Below are 19078 nucleotides of genomic sequence, written 5' to 3'. Positions count from 1 at the left end.
CTGCAGAGCGGGGTCTCTCCAGCCTCTGTATCCGGGCATCGGTGCCCCCACTGGGCCAAAGGACAGCGCATCCTTTTGGTGCGGGCCGACAGGGCCTCCGCGGTCGGCAAGCTGGCTCCCCGGGTGGCCACCGGGACCCCCGAGCCCAATGGCGGGGGCGGCAGCAAAATCGACAGCACTGTAGAGATCACTCCCAGCCCCAACGGAGTAAGTGCCCGCGCCCCCGGGGCTACGCCATCATCCCCCCGCACCCGCGCCAAAAGCCTGGCATTTTCCTACCGCGCACTCCCGGCCCCTGACCGCCTTCCTCGCGCCGGCTCTCCTCCCTTGCTCTGCGGCTTTCTCCGCTTCACCCTTCTCCCCCCACCCCCCAGCAGGTCGGGACCCTCGGAGATGCGGTGCCCACGGAGCAGCTGCAGGGTGAGCGGGAGCGCGAAAGGGAGCGGGAGGGGGAGGGCGACGCGGGCGGCGACGGAATGGGCAGCAGCCTGTCGCTGGCCGTGCCCCCCGGCCCCCTCAGCTTTGAAGCGCTGCTCGCCCAGGTGGGGGCTCTGGGCGGCGGCCAGCAGCTGCAGCTCGGCCTCTGCTGCCTGCCCGTGCTCTTCGTGGCGCTGGGCATGGCCTCGGACCCCATCTTCACCCTGGCGCCCCCACTGCACTGCCACTACGGAGGCTTCGCCCCCAACGCCTCCGGCTGGGAGCAGCCCCCCAACGCCAGCGGCGTCAGCGTCGCCAGCGCGGCCCTAGCAGCCAGCGCCGCCAGCCGCGTCGCCACCAGTACGGACCCCTCGTGCAGCGGCTTTGCCCCGCCGGACTTCAACCATTGTCTCAAGGACTGGGACTATAACGGTCTGCCGGTGCTCACCACCAACGCCATTGGCCAGGTGAGGCAGCCTGCTGGGCCGCGGGTCTGGGGGCGGGCCGAGAGCGAGGAGCAAAGGGCCTCACACCCCCTGTATCCCTCTCACATCCCCAGTGGGATCTAGTGTGTGACCTGGGCTGGCAGGTGATCCTGGAGCAGATCCTCTTCATCTTGGGCTTTGCCTCTGGCTACCTGTTCCTGGGCTACCCGGCGGACAGGTGAGGGCTGCCGTGGGGATGGGGCAAGTAGAGAGGAGGGGGTGCTAGGGTGGCTAGCCCAGGCAAGTGGCCTTTCCAAGAGGTCGAAGAGGATCCGCTGGACTCTACAGTCTTCTGGACTTATGTTCAATGATATGCAGCCCATCCCTGTCTCAACTTCACTCCCCATCAAGAAATACTCCTTCCATACCTCTTCTGCACAAGGGGACACTACCACATATTCCCCATCCCCGTATCCTTGGATCAGTGGCTTATCTCCAAAGACAATAGCCCCATCCCCACTGATCAAAAATTATCTCCACAGATCAAAAGTCCTAGCTCCTCCTCTATTGTGCCTGTCATCACTAACCACCTCCCTCTCCATCTTCACAGACCCATCCCCACTAATAGCCCCATCCACATGATGGATTCCATCTCAAGGGCCTTATTCCTGTAGATCATTACATTAATTCCTAAATATCAACAGCCACAATCCCACTGACCTGTATAGTTCAATTCTACAAACAAATGACTCCACTCTTGTGGGTCAGTTGTCCAAACCCCATAGATCAATGACCACAATAGCACCCCCTCCCCCAGAGATTAATAGTCCCATCCTCATGGGTCTTCACTGCTCTTAGATCCTCCAGATCAAAAGCCCAATTTGCATGAATCAAAGGCCTTATCTCAAAAGTCAACAGCCTATCCCCACCAACCAATAGCTTTTCCCAGGGATCAAAACTCCCAATTCCTCTAATTCTTGACACCATCACCACTGACCAAGTATTGCATCTCCATGATCATCCTCATAGATTATTAGACTCATCTCCACCCATATACAGTCCTATCCAAATGGGTTAATAGCTCAACTTCCACGGATCAAAGACAACCCAACAGTCAATAATCCCTAAAATCAATACCTATCCTCACTGCCTAATAGTCACATACCCACAGGTCAACAGCCCATTCTCATGCATCAGTGGTCTCATTCCCATAGACCAATAGCATCATTCCTATGGAATAATACCCTCATCCCCAAGTTCCAATAATTCAGTCTCCTAAATTCGGTACCCTTAGCCTCATTAACCAATAAGCCCATCCCCATGGAAAAATGGCCCCATTGTGTGGGTCAGTAGTTTCACTCTCAGAGATCAGTCCCCCTTCCCAATGATCAGTGACCCCTATCTTCATTCCCATAGATCAGTGGTCTTATCCCCAAAGATCAATAGCCCAGCCTGTCAAGGATCAGTAGTCCTGTCCTCCACTGACTCATACTCAGTGACCATCACCACTGACCAATAGTCTCAGCTTCTCTGGTCTGTGACTCCCCCCTGCTTACGGATTATCCCCATGAATTCATATCCCCATAGGTTCATCCCCACTGACCAATAGCCCCATCCACCCAAGGACTAATGTTCCCACTCCATCCCCAAAGATCATTTGTCCAATCTTCAAAGGTTAATGATCATCCCCATTGATCAATACTTTTACCCCATGTATTAATAAATAGTTCCATTCCCATGGATCAGTGGATCTTCTGGCAAAGGACCCTATCCCCACTGACCATCATTATGGGTTAATTGACCCATGAAACAGCCCATAGAACAATGGCCATATCCCCCCAAATCAATCAGTCCCCTAAGATCAATAGCTACATTTCACTAATACTATCCCCATGCATAAGTAGCCAATGGCCCCACCTTCAGAGATCTATAGTCCCAACCCCGTATATCAGTGACTTCATCTCCTCTGACAAGTATGAGCACAAGCTTTATCCCCACTGACCTGACCAGTATAAGCAAGACAAGCTCTATCCCCACTAACCAATCTATCCCCAGAAATCAATGGTTATAAGTCTCCTAAACAATATCCTGTCCCCTCTAATGGTTGGTCTCGCTTCCATGCTCTCATCTCTGACCAATAACCCCATCCACAAGAGTCCATGGTCCCACCCCTGCAGAACCATAATTACATCCCAGTGGCCAGTGGCCAGACATCACTTATCCATGGTCCCCTTCCCTTCCCATCTTCTCTAGCCTCAGTCCAACTTTTTACCCCAGTCCTCATACCTCCAAGTTTGAAGGGGGCAGCTGGGCTCCACCCAGCAACTCCTCTCCCAGGGAGTCTGGGTGACCAGAGGCCCTCCCCACTTTCCAGGTTTGGCCGTCGAGGGATTGTGCTGCTGACCTTGGGGTTGGTGGGCCCCTGTGGAGTGGGAGGGGCTGCCGCAGGCTCCTCCACAGGTGTCATGGCCCTCCGATTCCTCCTGGGCTTTCTGCTTGCTGGAGTTGACCTTGGTGTCTACCTAATGCGTGAGTGGCAACTTCCCAGATGTCCTTCCCTTGGGGCTCATGCCTGCCTGTCTGCATTCCCAGGCTGTTCCCACTGCCCCCTAGGATCCCCTCAGTCCCTTTTCAGTCCCCAGTTTCAGCTGTCCAGGATCTCAGCTGCCTTTCTACCCCAGTCTTTGAAGGATCCAGGGACTTTGCTTTTCTCCACACCCCTCCCCGCCAGCCCTCCAATCTTTAAGGCCTTCCTTGCCCTTGACTTACTGCTGTCAGGGAATGGAGCTTTATTTAAAAATGAAATCCTGACTAGCTGTATGTCCTTGAACAAGGGTTGATATGAAGGTCAAATAAGAGGCCTGATGTGAAAGGCCCTGTAAACTGGGAATGCTGAACCCACCAGGGACTCTGACCCTTGAGCCCTCCCAAGTTTGAGGAGAGGAGAGAGGACTGAACAGTCTCTCCACTCTTTGCCACTCAGAGGTTAGTCTGTGGGAGGTGATGACTACAGCCTCCACTCTGGGTCTGACTTTGCTCTCTGTCCTCCCTCCCTTTCTTCTCCTCTCTCCCATGCCTCCTTCCTCCCTGGCGTCTCCTCCCTGTCCCTGCTGTATCTCTAGGCCTGGAACTGTGCGACCCAACCCAGAGGCTTCGGGTGGCCCTGGCAGGGGAGTTGGTGGGGGTGGGGGGGCACTTCCTGTTCCTGGGCCTGGCCCTTGTCTCTAAGGACTGGCGATTTCTTCAGCGAATGATCACCGCTCCCTGCATCCTCTTCCTGTTTTATGGGTTAGTATCATCCTCCACCTGTTGTCTGGCCATTTCCACCTCTATCTCCAGCCTGGCTCTAGCCTGGAGACCTTTCCTCTTCTCCACTGCCCTTTGTCCAGGCCTGCCCCAGCCCTAGCCCTTCAGAGGTGGGAGTTTCCCACCCCTGGATCAGGAGACCTCAGAGTGCACCCCCACCCCCACCCCTAGCTGGCCTGGTTTGTTTCTGGAGTCTGCGAGGTGGCTAATAGTGAAGCGACAGATTGAGGAGGCGCAATCCGTGCTGAGGATCCTGGCTGAGCGGAACCGGCCCCATGGGCAGATGCTGGGAGAGGAGGCCCAGGAGGCCCTGCAGGGTAAGAGACAGGGGTCCCTACAGGTGATGCTTCACATGTACACATGACAGTGCCCTCTCCATGGTTACAGCTGTGCCACCTCTCAGGGTCCCCACCACCCATGTGGAGGACCCTGGGGTTCAGCTGTTTCTTCTAACAGACAGCTCCTCTCTCTTTCCCAAAGACCTGGAGAACACCTGCCCTCTCCCTGCAACATCCTCCTTTTCCTTCGCCTCCCTCCTCAACTACCGCAACATCTGGAAAAATCTACTTATCCTGGGCTTCACCAAGTGAGCCTGGGTGTCTGAGCCAAGGGCCAGGCCAGTAGCTGGAATGGGGGCTGGCTGGGTGGGGAAGGCCTGAGGACCCCTGCCAAGGGCAGCCAGGGTGGTGGAAGTCTGTGGATGGGCATTCAGACACTGCTGTTTGCTTTGTCCCCCTTCTCACAGCTTTATTGCCCATGCCATTCGCCACTGCTACCAGCCTGTGGGAGGAGGAGGGAGCCCATCGGACTTCTACCTGTGCTCTCTGCTGGCCAGTGGCACAGCAGCCCTGGCTTGTGTCTTCCTGGGGGTTACCGTGGACCGATTTGGCCGCCGGGGCATCCTGCTACTCTCAATGACCCTCACTGGCATTGCGTCCCTGGTCCTGCTGGGCCTGTGGGATTGTGAGCATCTTCCCTTCCCCACAGTGTGGGCTGAGCAAAGGAACCCCAGCAGAGGTGCCTCAGGCAGGCTCAGCCACTACCTCCCAAGTCCAGACCAGACCCTGCCCAGATCTTCTACAATCCTCCCCACCAGACCACACAACCCTGTCTGTTCTCCCTAGTCGATTAGTGGATGCCCAGAGAGCCCACCTGGCTAGAGCCATGGGATCAGAGAACCAAGGGGATGAAGCCAGGGACTAGGCCATGCGTGATCTCCTCACTTCCATTCACATCCTCCCTCTTGGCCCTCCAGATCTGAATGAGGCTGCCATCACCACCTTCTCTGTCCTTGGCCTCTTCTCCTCCCAAGCTGCTGGCATCCTCAGCACCCTCCTCGCTGCTGAAGTCATTCCTACCACTGTCCGGTGAGCGCAGTGTTGCTGGGGCTGAGGAAGGGCCTGAGGGAGGGAGGGGAAAGTGCTGGAGAAGGGTTGGGGTGAGGCCCATGGTTAGAGGCTGAGTGCCTCCTCCATCTCTCCCAGGGGCCGAGGCCTGGGCCTGATCATGGCACTGGGAGCTCTTGGAGGGCTGAGTGGCCCAGCCCAGCGCCTCCACATGGGTCACGGAGCCTTCCTGCAGCATGTGGTGCTGGCGGCCTGTGCCCTCCTCTGCATCCTCAGCATCATGCTTCTGCCGGAGACCAAGCGCAAACTCCTCCCCGAAGTGCTGCGGGATGGGGAGCTGTGCCGCCGGCCTTCCCTGCTGCGGCAGCCACCCCCTAACCGCTGTGACCATGTCCCACTGCTTGCCACCCCCAACCCTGCCCTCTGAGTGGCCTCTGAGCACCCTGGCAGGAGGCTGGCTTGTACGGAAATGTGGTATAAGGCCCTGGCGAACTGATTGGGAGGACTGAGTGAGGAAGGCAGGGCTGTCCAGAAGGCTCAGAGGCACCTCATGCCAGCCATCGAGGAGAGCTCAGAGGGCTGTCCCCACCCCCACCTCCTCCCTGCTGCTTTGTGTTCACTTCCTTGGCAAGAGTCAGGGGACAGGGAGCGAGCTCCACAGTGTAACCACTAGGTCTGGGCTCCATCCTGTGCCCAAAGACATCCTCCCAGACCTCGTTCTTTCTTGCTCTATCATTCTGTTTCAATAAAGACATTTTGAATAAATGAGCATATCATAGCCTGGACTTCCCTCCCTTCTGTTGTACTGTCTCTTCGGGGAAGGTTTCTCTTAGTGGAACCAAAATCAGCAACAGTCTCCCTTCCCCCTTCCCCTGGGCCTTCCCTCCTCCCCCCCACCCCATGTTACTTTACAGACAGCCACCACCCTTTACTGATGGCTTGCTATGCAGCTAAAGACTGGGCTAGGCACTTTACAAACTTCACTTAATCATTTAGTCCCTTCCAACACTGCAAGGTAGGTGTTGGGTCAATTAAAAGTTTTTGTTGTTGCAAGCAATGAAAACTGACCATAATAAACTTAAACGAAAATGGGAATTTACTAGAGGGATTTGGTGGGGCAGGTTGCGTTAGGGAGCTCACAGAAGAGGCGGAACTAGTCATGAAAGGTCAGGAACCAGACAGGCCCCCTAGTCTGGGAAGTATGACTTCACCTGGATGAATGACCTCCACTGGGATTCCATCTTTGGGTCATTCCACTTAAGAGTCATTTCCAGAGAGCAAATGACTGGCTAACTTGAGTTAACATGGCTGCACCCCCACCCATATTACTGACAACTGGGGAGACAGAAGGCAGCAACTGTGTGTTGTTAGCAGAAGTAGGACAGGATGTTGTGCAGGTAAAAACAATGGATGCCCACTATAGTATTCTTCTTCTTTTACAGATAAGAAAACTGATGCTCAGAGAGACTCAGTAACCTGCTCAAGGTTACAAAGCTAATGAGTGACAGAGCTGGGACATAATTAGATCCTGGAGCTGGAGCTCTTCACTGATGCACACTATGGCCACCTTTCTAACCCCTTCCAATCTTTAGGCATTACCCTTGGAAGCAAGGAGTCTCAAGGCACCCTAGGAGTTGGCAGTAGGTGAATAGGTCTTCCACATCAGTGCCAGGACCTGCCTCTCAGACTAGCCCTGGCCTGGCTTGACCACTTTGGGCAAATCTCTTAACGTCCAGCTTCCTTCAAGGGTTGCTGTGAGATTAAACAAGATAATGTATTTATACATGTCTCTTAAACTGATTTACCACTAGATGGTAAGCTCCTTGAGGGCAAGAACGCTGTCTTTCTCAATTTAAAAACACAAAAGCCTGACACATGATAGACATTGAAAAAGTTATTGTTAGTTCATTCTTTCAGCAAATGTTTCCTGTGCCCAACTTACGAACCAGTTACCATCCTGGATATTTAGGGCATAGGCCATCCTTCAGGGACCTTAAAATCCATCTAAGACTAGGAATAGTAATGAGGAGAGAGACCAGTGGTTTGGGGCACTAGACAGCTGCATCCTGAAGCAGGTGAGACTTCACTCAGAGTCAGGAAACCCTCACGCAAAGGCTTAGGAGAAAAGTACAGTGCTTTCGACCCAAAGGATATAGGGACAGCAAAGGCCTGGAGGTAGGAAATGGGTGAGGCGGTCCTGGAAAAGATTCTTGGGGAAACTGAAGTGTTGAGGCCAGTCTCTTCCAGAGAAGGGAGACCCGTTCTCTACACATTCCTGCAGCACCCAGGGTCCTATCTCCTTCCTCTCTGCCAATCCAAATCTGAGGCCCAAAGCTCTGTGAACTAAGCCATGCTGCTGGGGTCTCCATACTAATTGCATTACTGGAGAACTCATAAGAACCCTTCTCATTTAATCTTCACAGCCCTCTGAAATTGGTTTTGTTATTTTTATCCTATTTAACTACTGAGGACATGGAAATGAGAGAAATGGAAGGATCTGCCATTAGATGGCAGAGCCAGGACTCAAAACCCGGCCTTCTGGCTGCTCTTTCAACTCCACTAGTTCCTTCACAGTTATGTACCGTGTACCCCACATTCTGTAGAACAATGTCTGTGAACAATGTAACTGATTCCAATGTTCACTTTTTAGTTCTGGGTAGCCCCAATGATAAAAGAGATCATACTACTGTCTCCAGCGATTCGGTGAAAACCAACCTGACGGTAGGTAAGAAAGTTCTGTACTTTTTGGAAGTACAAGGAGTTATTCGTACACTAATGACATCATCCAGTACATATTGTGAGGAATGGTATCAACGGGGCATTCCAGCAAATCCAGTCTTTGTACACTGCTGGAAGAAGGGCAGGGAAAAAAAAGTAAAAAACACTCAGGAAGTTCGAGCAGCTCCTGTAGGAGGGTAGTTGAAAGAGAACCAGATTCTCTGACTTCAACCAAAAAGGTAGAGACAACGAAAATGAAAGCATTCAAGAAGTATCAGTGAAGCACAGGGGAAAACATAGTCCTTCACCCCTAAGAAATTCATAATCTAGGTGAAAAGGGTCAGCATGTATAACTAACACAACTGGCATCTTGCTCTAAAATTCACCAACCACATAATCTCACTGGACCCTGCCTGATCACTAACCCCATGAGAAACAGTTCTCATGGTTTAGGGTTTTACAAATGGGGAGACTGAGGTTTGAAAAGGTAACTTATTCAAGGTTATGTGACTCTTAAGTAGAGTAGCTAGATTTTGAGAACTGAGATCCTGCAATCTTTTTCCTGTACACCAGATAGAAAATATTTCCAAACACCACAAAAATATTAATTCTCCTGTAATCAGTTTAGAAGACAACCCAGGAACTTGGGAGATCGTTTTTAGGAAAATAAGGAAGTGACTACTTTCACGAACATGAAACACTGTAGAAATGTTTTCGTTGGACTCACAACTACGAGCCATAATGGGTTATTCAAAGGAAAATTAAAAGTATATACAGGGTACATTTATAAGCTTAAGTTACATTAAGTGACATGAAGGCCACTCTCATTCCTCTTATTCGGTCAACCTAGCCTGGCCACCACATAACCATTTTTTGCTGATTACCCACTGTCTGGTGCTGCCTCAGCTCTGGGGGAGGGAGCATGGTCCTTCCCTGCAAGGGCTCTGAAGACTGTGAGACAAATCATTACAATCCTACGTGGAAAATGTGGAGATGTAAAAGTGCTTCAGTGGCTCTGAGGAGGAAGGATCTGCTCTTTTGGGGACAGTCAAGGAAAGCTTCTTGGATATTTGGACTGAAACAGTGCCAAGTCCAGAGGTATGACAGAACATGGATGGTGTGGAGAACATCAAGTGTTTAAACATCCATGATATAAAGGTAATCTATGAAAAACCCACAGCTAACACCTTATTTATCATGACTGACTGAAAGCTTTTCCCGAAGATCAGGAGCAAGACAAGGATGTCTGCTCTCACCACTTCTATTCAACATTGTACTGGAGGTTCTGGCTAGGGAAATGAGGCAAGAAAATGAAAAACAAGACATCCGGAATGTAAAGGACAATGTAAAACTCTATATTTGCAGATGACATGATCTTGTATATAGAGAATCCTAAGGAATACACAAACACACCTGTTAGAACTAAACAAACAAGTTCAGTAAGGCTACTAAACTTACAGTTAAACTTGTACAAGATCATTGTACAAAATCAATTGTATTTCTATACAATAGCAATGAACATTCTGAAAGCAAAATGCAGAAAGTTCCATTTAATATAGCAAAAGACAATACTTAAGAATAAATGTAATAAAAGAAGTCTAAGACTTATACACTGGAAACTACAAAACATTGTTAAAAGAAATCAAAGACTTAAATAAATAGACATACTGTGTTCGTAGTTTGGAAGACTTAGTATTGTTACAATGGCAATCCTCCCCAAATTGTTCTACAGATTCAGTGTAATCCCTATGAACATTCTGGCTTTCTTTTTTGCAGAAACTGACAGGCTGATTCTGAAATTCATATGAAATGTAAAAGACCCAGAGTAGCTAAACAATCTTGAAAAAGAACAAAATTGGAGGTCTCATACTTCCCACTTCCAGAACTTATTACAAAGGTACAGTAATGAACACAGTGTAGTAATGGCATAGGACATCCATATAGATCAATGGAATAGATTTGAGACTCTAGAAACAAGCCTGCACATTCTTGGTTAATTCATTTTCAACAAGGGTACCAACACCATTCAATGGGGGAAAGAGTAGCTTTTTAAACAAATGGTGCTGAGACAAATGCATTATCTGCATGCAGAAGAATGAAGTGGCCCCTCCCTCACACCATACACAAAAGTTCATTTAAAATGGATCAAAGACCTAAATGTAAGAGTTAAACTATAAAACTCTTAGGAGAAAACACAGGCATAAATCTCCAGGACCTTTCTGTTTCAAAGGATACTATCAAGTGGGAAAAAAAAAAAAAAAAAAAAAAAACCAACAAAATGGGAGAAAATATTTGCAAATCAAATATATGATAAAGGTCTAAGACTCAGAATATCTAAAGAACTCTTACAATTCATAATAAAAAGACAGACAAGCCAATTAAAAAGTGGGCAAATAATTTGAGCATTTTTCTTTAAAGAAGATATACAAATGGCCAGGAAGCACATGAAAAGATGCTCAACATCATTAGTCATTAGAGAAATGCAAATAAAAAACATGAGATACCACTTCATACCCACTAAGATGGCTATAATAAAAAAGATGGACAGTAACAAGTTAGGTGAGGATCTGGAGAAACTGACCCTCATACACTGCTGGCAGAAATGTAAAATGATGCAGCTGCTTTTGAAAACAGCCCTGTAGTTCCTCAAAAGGTTAAACATAGTTACTTTATGATCTAGCAACTCCACTCCTAGGTATGTATTTAAGAGAAACGAAAATGTTTGCTCACAAAAAAAACATGTAGCTTGTAGCAGCACTGTTCCTAATAGTAAAAAAAAGAAAAAAAAAGGAAATAATGCAAATGTCCATCAACTCATGGATAGTCAAAATGTGGTCAATCCATACAAGGAATTATTATTCAGCTATGAAAAGGAATGAAGTGCTGATACATGCTACAACATGAATCTTGAAAACACTATGCTAAGTGAAGGAAGTCAGACACAAAATGCCACATATTGTATGATTCTATTTATATGAAATATCCAGAACAGGCAAAGTCATAGAGACAGAAATTAATAGTTGCTAGGGGCTAGAGGGAGGGAAAATTAGGGGGGCTTGCTAATGGGTATAGGGTTCTTTGGGGGGTTATGAAAATAGAGTTAATAAAATTAGGTAGTGATGATGGTTAATATATGTTGCACTAAATACCATTGAATCGTACACTTAAAAGGTAATTCTTTATGGTATGTGAATTATATCTAACAACAAAACCCATATAGCTTTTCAGTGGGATATGCCAGAGGTATGGCAAACTGACACTTTTCTACAGCGAATAAAATTAAAGTTCTCTTACTAAATGATTTCTCTTTAACAAATGCTAGCACCTAGAACAGCACTTGCTGGGTACTCAGTAAATGTTTGCTGAATCAATGATTACCACAAGCATAAAGAAAGGGAAAAAGGCATTTGAGATTAGCAGAATTGAAAGATGTTTTAAAATCAGGTCTTGATTTAAGAAAGGCCACTCATTTCAACCATACATAAAAGGAAGGCTGTTACCGGAAAAAAACAGCAACCACTTTTCTTTATTGCTGATGTCAGGTTGGGCAAATCCCATCTGAAAGAGCTCTGGGCTGTCGTTGCAAAGACCTGACTCAGACTCTCACTCCAGAGAAATCTTAGAGATAGGCTCCCCCAATTGTCTTAGACACTTCCCTCCCACAAGATCCATGTGAGACTAGGTTCATTCCAATCCCTCAGATAAGAGGGAGCTCATCAGGAGTGACTGACCAAAAAACAAGCAATCTTTCCCAAGGAAAGCAACTTTCCTTTCATGCTACTTCCTCTAAAATCACTGAGGATGATGCAGGAAAAATGAAAAGACCAAGTAAAGAAAGAAATCTGATGCTTGTGAGGGTAAGAACTAGCAGGTCCAGGATAAAGGGAACCCCCAAGGTGAATTAACACCTTCTGAGCACCTAAGTTATACAAAGGCACAATCCATACCCTCAAGGAGCTTGCAGTCTAGTGGGGAAACAGGGATGTAATTGTTTTAATTATAAAGCTATGAAGTACTAAACAGAGATAGAAGCAATTTGCCCTGAGTGCAGGAGTGATTCATAATGACTAGGGAATGAAGAAAGGTTTCTGGCTGTAGTGCCTGGCTTTATACATTACGATTCTGAAAGAGCAGATGGAATGGGCACAGCATGAGCAATAAATGAAATATAATAAAATTAACTGCAATGCACAGGGCATCACATGTAGAACAAGATGTGACAGGGAAATCTAATCAGAATTAAATTGGGAAAGCACTTCATTCCACATCTGCGTTTACAATTACTGGTGGTAGAACAGGGGCATTTCTGGCAACATTAAGTTTGTGGAGTCAGACATCTACCAGGAGCCCACTTTAAGATGGGGAGTTGCTCAAGCAATTAAAATAGCATGGAAAGAATGGGCAGGATATGGAGAACTGACTGGACATATAAAATTAAAAACAAAGAAGGGTCAAAAAAATGACACTCGCCTGTCCAAGATCCAGCAATTTGGAAGGGGTTTTGCAGATAGCCACTTAACGCCCCCTGGTGGATAGAAGAGACCTTCCCAGCATTAACATCATCAAGCTACTTCAGACCTCTCACATTCCAGCAAATATTGAAACCATCGCTACCAGACTCCTTAATAAGCCTCTGCAGCAATCTCCACACTATTCTAGCTGAATGTTGTTAGAGCAGACAGATATCCCCCCCACTGCAGAATGCTTAACAAATGACACAACAGGAACAGTACAATAAATGAGCAAATGCTGAAGTGGTCAATACTGACCTGAGAATTCAGAATACAAAGCCATTGGAGAAGTGGGTTAAGGCTTCAGAGATATATAGGACACTCATTTCTTTAACCTAAGATTACTGAAGAGAATACCTAGGTCGGAGGCAAACACAAAATATTCTGGGAACAGAGGTTAATGGTGCAACAGAATATATAAAGGTTTAAATTTAGAAATCCTGTAAGTAATGGAGAAGACTTGAGCAGGGCCAGAGGGGCAGGAACACAATGTAGTAGTACCCAAGGAATCTGGATACCGATTTGACATAATACAAAATAGAGAAATTTGGTGTTAATGTGACCAACTACTAAACTTAAGGATATTAAATCAGTAAAAGCCAGTTAGTTAAGTCCTAATTAATGGAATGATTCAAAATGAGTTAGCTGAACAGAGTAAGTGGTCACTGCATGGCTAGAAAAGATATTGCCATGGTCTTTGTTAGTTAACTACTTTCTCCCTCATTTTTTGAGCTGACTTTGGGGTAAAGACAAGAAAAGCTACCCAGATACCCCTAAGAATCTAGTGCTGCTGGTGTGGATAATTCATTTGCATGTTCAATTTACTCAGGAGTACACACTGAAGTGCTATCAGATTACTCTCTTCTGGCCGTTCTTTTACATTCCCAGGCTCATTTGATTTACCTCAAATGCCAATCAGGGCTACATGCTACCCAGAAAACTCATCATCCTCAACTAAATACACAATGTTCCTGTTAGTTGTAATTTTAACTCCTACTCCTTAATTCGTAAATGAGAACTTCCCCTCCACAACACCAGCACTTCCACAAAGGAGAATTAACAGCCATCTGGGATCTAAGAGAAAATAGGAAAATAGATAAATAACCCTTACACCCAAAAGGCCAAACAATTTTTATTTTCAAAAACAACTTTATTCATGACACATATTAAAAAAAAAAACTCCCACCCCCTGGAAATGAGCTAAAAAAATAAAGAAAATCCACCTCCCACCTCCCTGTTCCCACTTCCTCCCATTCCCTCCAAATAAAAGGGAAAAAAAGGCAAAGGAAAACAAAACAAAACAAAAAACTGAAAAACAAAAAAACGCCCCAAAACCCCCCAAAACAAGGTAGTGCATTTCCCCAAGGGGTAGGGGAATTTACACTGGAGCCGCTGGGAGCGGAACGGAGATCTTCCGGCTACAGAAACCTGCAAAGAAAGACACTCAAAACAGAAAAAGAAACACAAAAGGAAACAAAATAGATCACCAGGCAATCTGGAGGGGCAGGGAGCCGGAAAAGAGGGGTGGGATGGGTGGTAGACCTGGCAGGACAGGAGCAGGCAGGAGGGGACTGTGAAAGTTAGGGAGAAGATGGAGGGAAGGTAACAAGCAGAACAGTTTGGTGTCCTTCCAGAGCCCTGGGTAAAAAAACCCCTCCTACCACCCATGCCCACCTACCCTTGAGCAGCCCCCAAGGTGGTGAAGTGGGACAGGGAAACAAGGGGAGCAGCTTGCGCAGTTGAGACGTGTCCATGGCGAATCCCCAGAGTGAATGAGCAGCCCCCTGCCCCACTCCCTGGGCCTTCCCCTACTCCCCAAAGCAGGTCCCTCCTCAGCAGTTAGTTATGGGATTCTCCCCCCTTTCCACAGTATATCTTTTTTTTAAAAAATATTTTTTTTTCCATCAAGGTCATCTTCTGTTTTTCTTTTTTTTTTTTTAATTCTTTTTTTTTTTTCCTTCTTTCCTCTTTTTTTCCTCTCTCTCCTCCTAATACACACTTTTTTTAGTAAGGGGAATACCATGATGTCGCTCTAGCCCGGCCCCTGGAAGAAAGAAGGAGAGTTAGGTGTTAACATAATCACTTAAGAGTCAGCACAAGCCCCTCCCCATGGGCCCTTGCCCCAGTTATAGTGCAGGGAATGGGGGGAAAGAAGTTTCCAAGTATCCTAAAACTGACCCCATTATCCCAGAAATAGTGACACACCTGGCAAATGGGAGGGGACAATTTAACAGAATACCTTGCCATTGGCAAAAAAGCATATCTGAGATAATAGGGGCAAGAAAACGGACTTATTGTTTATCCACTTTTTAGTCAGTTCTCCACAGCTCTAAACCCCAGGCCTTCACCATCAGATCCTCCCTAACTCCTGGGAGTAGACAAGTAAATCTTATGAAAAGCCAAGGTCTATATGCTTATCCTGTCTATTTAAAGGCAGAGAGACGATAATAAAGCAACAACATGGGCATCACACTAGGCCCAGAGAAAAAGTTAACCTTGTAAAACACTGGCTCAGTTAAAAAGTATCTCATTATCCTCCCACATGGCTGTTGAAAAGGATCAATCTTCAACTCCTCCTTAACTCTGGGAAAAGTAGCAAATGTCCAAGCAGTGCCTTCACTACTCTGAGGCCATTCTTCCTGGCCTGTTTTGTAAACACCTTCACTGCCACCAACTCTCAAGGGAAAAAAGGCTGGGGGAAGAACCATCTCTCAGAACAAAGTGGAGAGATCCAGCCCTTATCACCAACTCTTGCTCCAGAAAACGATGATGAGACTGGCCTCCTGGCCTGGCCTGCAACTACCTTCCTCACCCTGCACAGGCAGGAGACCAAGTCCCTGGAGACCAAGGGGAGGGTAAGTGAGGGAGATTCCTCAGATCAGGAGAGAAGGAAACATACAGGGCTCATGGGAGGCGGGGGGAGAGGAGCAGCCCATCTATCCTGACCTGTAGACGCGACCCCGGGGCCTGCTGTTAAAACCACTGTAGAATCGAGAGCGGGAACTGTTGTAGTTGGTGGTCCGGGCACGGTATCGGGCTCGTGGGAAACCCCGGTCTGTTGTGCTGATGCCTGGTCTGTTGGTTCGTTTTGGGATCACCTGACAGTGATAGATGTACAACAAAAAGCCTCAGAATAAGCCTGGAGAGTTTACACAGAACCAGAACAGCAATGGGCATGGGGCTTACCTTGATTTGTCTTCCTCTAAATAGGGACTCATCTAAGGCCAAGGAAGTCCTCACTGACTCTTTGTCTGAGAACTCTATATATGCAAACCTGAAAAGAATAATAGTCATTTTATCTATCTGAAGTTTAAAAAAGCAGCTTACGTGTCAAATCCAATTTTTAGGCATGCTTTACTCAAGTAATAACACATCCACATTTTTTTATTACTTTTCAAAAAATTCTTAAATGCAAGATTTCAATCCAAATTTCTAGCTACTCTTGGAAAATTATAAAACAGTATCCACAGGGCCTGGATTTCCATATAGCAGAACCAGTTAGGGCTAAGCAGAAGCTGTCCCTCTCTCTTCTAGCTCATGAATACACCCACACTAACCTTCATCTTTATCTAAAGGCCTCTGAAAGCATTTACGTGCAACTCATGATATACATCTCCATTAATTCCTCATAAGATGAACACCACTTACTTTAACAGCAAGTTAACTTACTGTTCAATATAAAACATTTTGTCTACTTTTAAAATGTGATTAAAATGACCTCAACTTACTTCCCTACTTACCCTTTAGGATGGCCACTAAATTTGTCACAAAGTATGGTAACACGGTTGACTGAACCACAACCATGAAAGTGTGCTTCCAGCTCTTCTGCTGTTGCACCATAGTCCACCTGTGGGGATAAAGGGGTTATGTTTCACACGTACTGGGCAAACAAGCTCCCATCTCAACAGGTATCTCCGCCGAGCCTCTGGGCTGGGCCACCATATACACCAAGGCACATCAAATCTGATTCTTTAAGAAATTAATCCTTTTCTCTTCCCAACCCTAAAGCCTCTGCTGATCACCAGTACCTTTTACCCCCTCCAAACCCTCCCAATATTCCCCAAATCCACCACCTATCCTTGAGATGTTCCTTTCAATACTCCTACTAAGCAACTCCCAAAACAAGAGCTTCCCCCAACACTAATCAGGGCCCTAATACATACATTGCCAACATAAATGGAACGGGCATCAGCCTCCATCTTCTCTTCAATGGACATGATCACTGGGCCAGCTTTGAAGAAAAAAGAAATCGGAGGGGAAAACAAAGCTAGTTTTCTATTTGACCAATAAATGTACCCCTCCCACCACCAGTGCTACAGTGAAGGCAAAGATTTAGGTCTGCTCTGTTCCCTGCTGTACCCATTATCAAGAATACCATCTAACACACAAAAGGTACTCAGTGAACATTTGACAAATCAGCAAGAGATTAACACAGTCCTAAAAACCAGAGAGAACAGTACAGGAATTCCCTCCTTCCCCCAAACCAAGTCCCTGTTTATTGAATAACTTTGAGTGAAATCATTTGAAAAGTGAACAAAATCAAGGGAACCCAAACTCAACATTTCTGGATTAAAGGGAAAGCCCCCTGTAGTGGAGCAATTTCTTAGGACTCTTAAAAGGTCTCAAACTAAAAGAAGAACCATGAGCCTTGAAGGTCAAATGCCAATTGGAAACCTCCACAAAGAGTAGAGGTAGAATAAAGAACAAAGAGCAACACACATGTAAAAAGGACAAAGAAAGGCACAAGATTACCATCATCAAAACAGGTTTTTGCCTCACTAAGGTCAGAGGAACACACAATGGACAATGACCACAGCACCTGCCCAGTAATTGCTCAGACAAGCAGCCTCAAAGTCCCAAGCATCTAATCCCATACAACCCGTGTTCGCATAACCCTTCCGAGGACCCGGGTTCCGCGTGCAACCGCCAGTTACTCACCATTGCCTGGAGGTGGACTCATATTCATCTGTTTCTCTACCTCGTTCTGTAGCTCCTTTAGCTTCTCGGCTTCTTCCTCCATCTCCCTGACTCGAGCTTTGATCGCTTCCAGCTCCTACAATGAGTGGAGAGGGTATGGAGAAGAGCTTAACAGGAACCAACGCAAGGGCTGCGCCCAGCTCTCCGTCCGAGCGCGGCCTCATGCTCGGCCATTTCCCTCGCCCCACACACGGGTCACGATGAAAAGAAAAGCAAGCTACCTTCTCTAAAACAATACTAAGCACCCATAACGCCCGAATCAACCCGGCTAGGCCCCTTCTGGCGGTCGAGGATCCGTCCCCGGCCCTGCCCCAGCCACGTTATTCCCCGCCCACCCCCACCCCCCGCCTGCCTCCCGCCTGCCTCCCGCTCGCCCGAGCTCTGGGCCTCCCGTGACACGGACGGCCCTGCTCGTTCGCCCTCCTTCCCTCACCGGGTCCTCAATGGCGCCGTCCCCCGGGTCACCCTCGACCAGTCCCGGCTCCTCCTCCTCCTCCTGGCTGCCGGGGGCTCCCGAGCCAGGCCCAGGGCCCGGAGCTCCCGGGGGGGCGCGGGGCCGGGGCGGCTCCTCTTCGGGCTCGGGCTCCGGCTCGGGCTCCAGCAGCAGCTCCTCAGGCTCCAGTTCCTCAGACTCCAGGCCGTTCCCGTAGTCCCCTGCGCCCCCCGGGGCCCCCTCCCCGGCCTCCCCACCGGCCCCGGGCACAAGATGGCGCCGCCGCCCCGGCCCGGAGCCCCGACCGCCCGCAGCCCCCGCTGCTGCTGCCGCCGCCGCCGCCGCCGCCATCGCCGCTCAGACTGGGGCCCGCCGCCCGGCGATTGGAGAACTGCGCCGGGCACGCCGAGGATTCATTAGTCTAGCAGCCTGCCCGTCACCACCAGCTAGGACTCCATTGGGGAATATTACTTGACAATCAAATAAGATCCCACCCTTAAGGCGGGATATTGCAATAAATTCTCAAATCCCGGTAGGGGAATTGGTCTGTCAATCAACACATGTCCCACCTCCTCTCAAGTCCTTAGGTAACAATACCGCCAGAGCTGTGACGACATTCCTGCTTCCCGCCCCGCCTTCAGGCGGATCCGCGAAGTATATGACGTTCGGGGATTGGCTGCTGGCTGGGTGAGGGGAAAGAACCAGTCTTCCGATCGCCTTGCCGCACCGGCCGTCTCAGATGCCGATTGGCTCGCGGGATTTGAAGGGCTAACACCCGTTTCGTGACAGGTGAACCTTGCCCCGCAACGGACGGCCAGGCTTCCATCAAGGGAAACCCGAGGTCACATGACTAGTCCTTAGGGAGGCCGCCATTTTGACACTACTGGTTGCCAAGTAGAGAGCTGTTGGAAGGCAGAGGCCGGAAACATTGAGGCGGTTTCTGGA

The 19078-nt window shown here is 48.2% G+C and overlaps 2 protein-coding genes across 4 annotated transcripts; one reads left to right on the top strand and one right to left on the bottom strand.

Annotated features, from left to right (window-relative positions):
• The first annotated feature begins 96 nt into the window (after positions 1 to 96).
• Positions 97 to 6272, top strand: SLC22A17 (solute carrier family 22 member 17). Of its 2 annotated transcripts, none has more exons than XM_060619256.3 (10): positions 97 to 207; positions 375 to 884; positions 977 to 1080; positions 3217 to 3371; positions 3965 to 4130; positions 4320 to 4465; positions 4629 to 4734; positions 4894 to 5111; positions 5404 to 5515; positions 5633 to 6272. In XM_060619256.3, the coding sequence occupies exons 2-10, from the start codon at positions 477 to 479 to the stop codon at positions 5919 to 5921; spliced, it is 1704 nt and encodes a 567-aa protein (XP_060475239.2). In that variant the 5' UTR covers positions 97 to 207; positions 375 to 476; the 3' UTR covers positions 5922 to 6272. The 2 variants fall into 2 exon arrangements, with proteins under 2 accessions (XP_060475239.2, XP_078304510.1); XM_078448384.2 differs by having other exon boundaries at positions 103 to 207; positions 378 to 884.
• Positions 6273 to 13840: 7568 nt separating this feature from the next.
• On the bottom strand, positions 13841 to 18695 carry PABPN1 (poly(A) binding protein nuclear 1). Of its 2 annotated transcripts, none has more exons than XM_060619261.3 (7): positions 18134 to 18695; positions 17662 to 17776; positions 16887 to 16954; positions 16464 to 16570; positions 15910 to 15997; positions 15670 to 15821; positions 13841 to 14767 (listed from the first exon to the last, which is right to left on the bottom strand). In XM_060619261.3, the coding sequence occupies exons 1-7, from the start codon at positions 18482 to 18484 to the stop codon at positions 14728 to 14730; spliced, it is 921 nt and encodes a 306-aa protein (XP_060475244.1). In that variant the 5' UTR covers positions 18485 to 18695; the 3' UTR covers positions 13841 to 14727. The 2 variants fall into 2 exon arrangements, with proteins under 2 accessions (XP_060475244.1, XP_060475247.1); XM_060619264.2 differs by lacking the exon at positions 18134 to 18695 and adding an exon at positions 17922 to 18008.
• Between the last annotated feature and the right edge of the window lie 383 nt (positions 18696 to 19078).

The sequence above is a fragment of the Panthera onca genome, chromosome B3 (genome assembly GCF_046562875.1).
Source record: "Panthera onca isolate mPanOnc1 chromosome B3, mPanOnc1 haplotype 2, whole genome shotgun sequence".
NCBI classification, from domain to species: domain Eukaryota; kingdom Metazoa; phylum Chordata; class Mammalia; order Carnivora; family Felidae; genus Panthera; species Panthera onca.
The sequence above is the reverse complement of the archived record's forward strand: the minus strand, read 5'-3'. Positions and strand labels throughout refer to the sequence as shown.

Coding starts and splice junctions, on each gene's coding strand:
- SLC22A17 (XM_060619256.3), top strand. CDS start 477: ATGGGCAGCAGCCTGTCGCTGGCCGTGCCCCCCGGCCCCCTCAGCTTT. Junction 4,466..4,628: donor GGCCCAGGAGGCCCTGCAGG/GTAAGAGACAGG, acceptor TCTTTCCCAAAG/ACCTGGAGAACACCTGCCCT. Junction 5,516..5,632: donor GTCATTCCTACCACTGTCCG/GTGAGCGCAGTG, acceptor CATCTCTCCCAG/GGGCCGAGGCCTGGGCCTGA.
- PABPN1 (XM_060619261.3), bottom strand. CDS start 18,484: ATGGCGGCGGCGGCGGCGGCGGCAGCAGCAGCGGGGGCTGCGGGCGGT. Junction 16,955..17,661: donor GAGTCCACCTCCAGGCAATG/GTGAGTAACTGG, acceptor TTTTCTTCAAAG/CTGGCCCAGTGATCATGTCC. Junction 15,998..16,463: donor TTTAGTGGCCATCCTAAAGG/GTAAGTAGGGAA, acceptor TATTCTTTTCAG/GTTTGCATATATAGAGTTCT.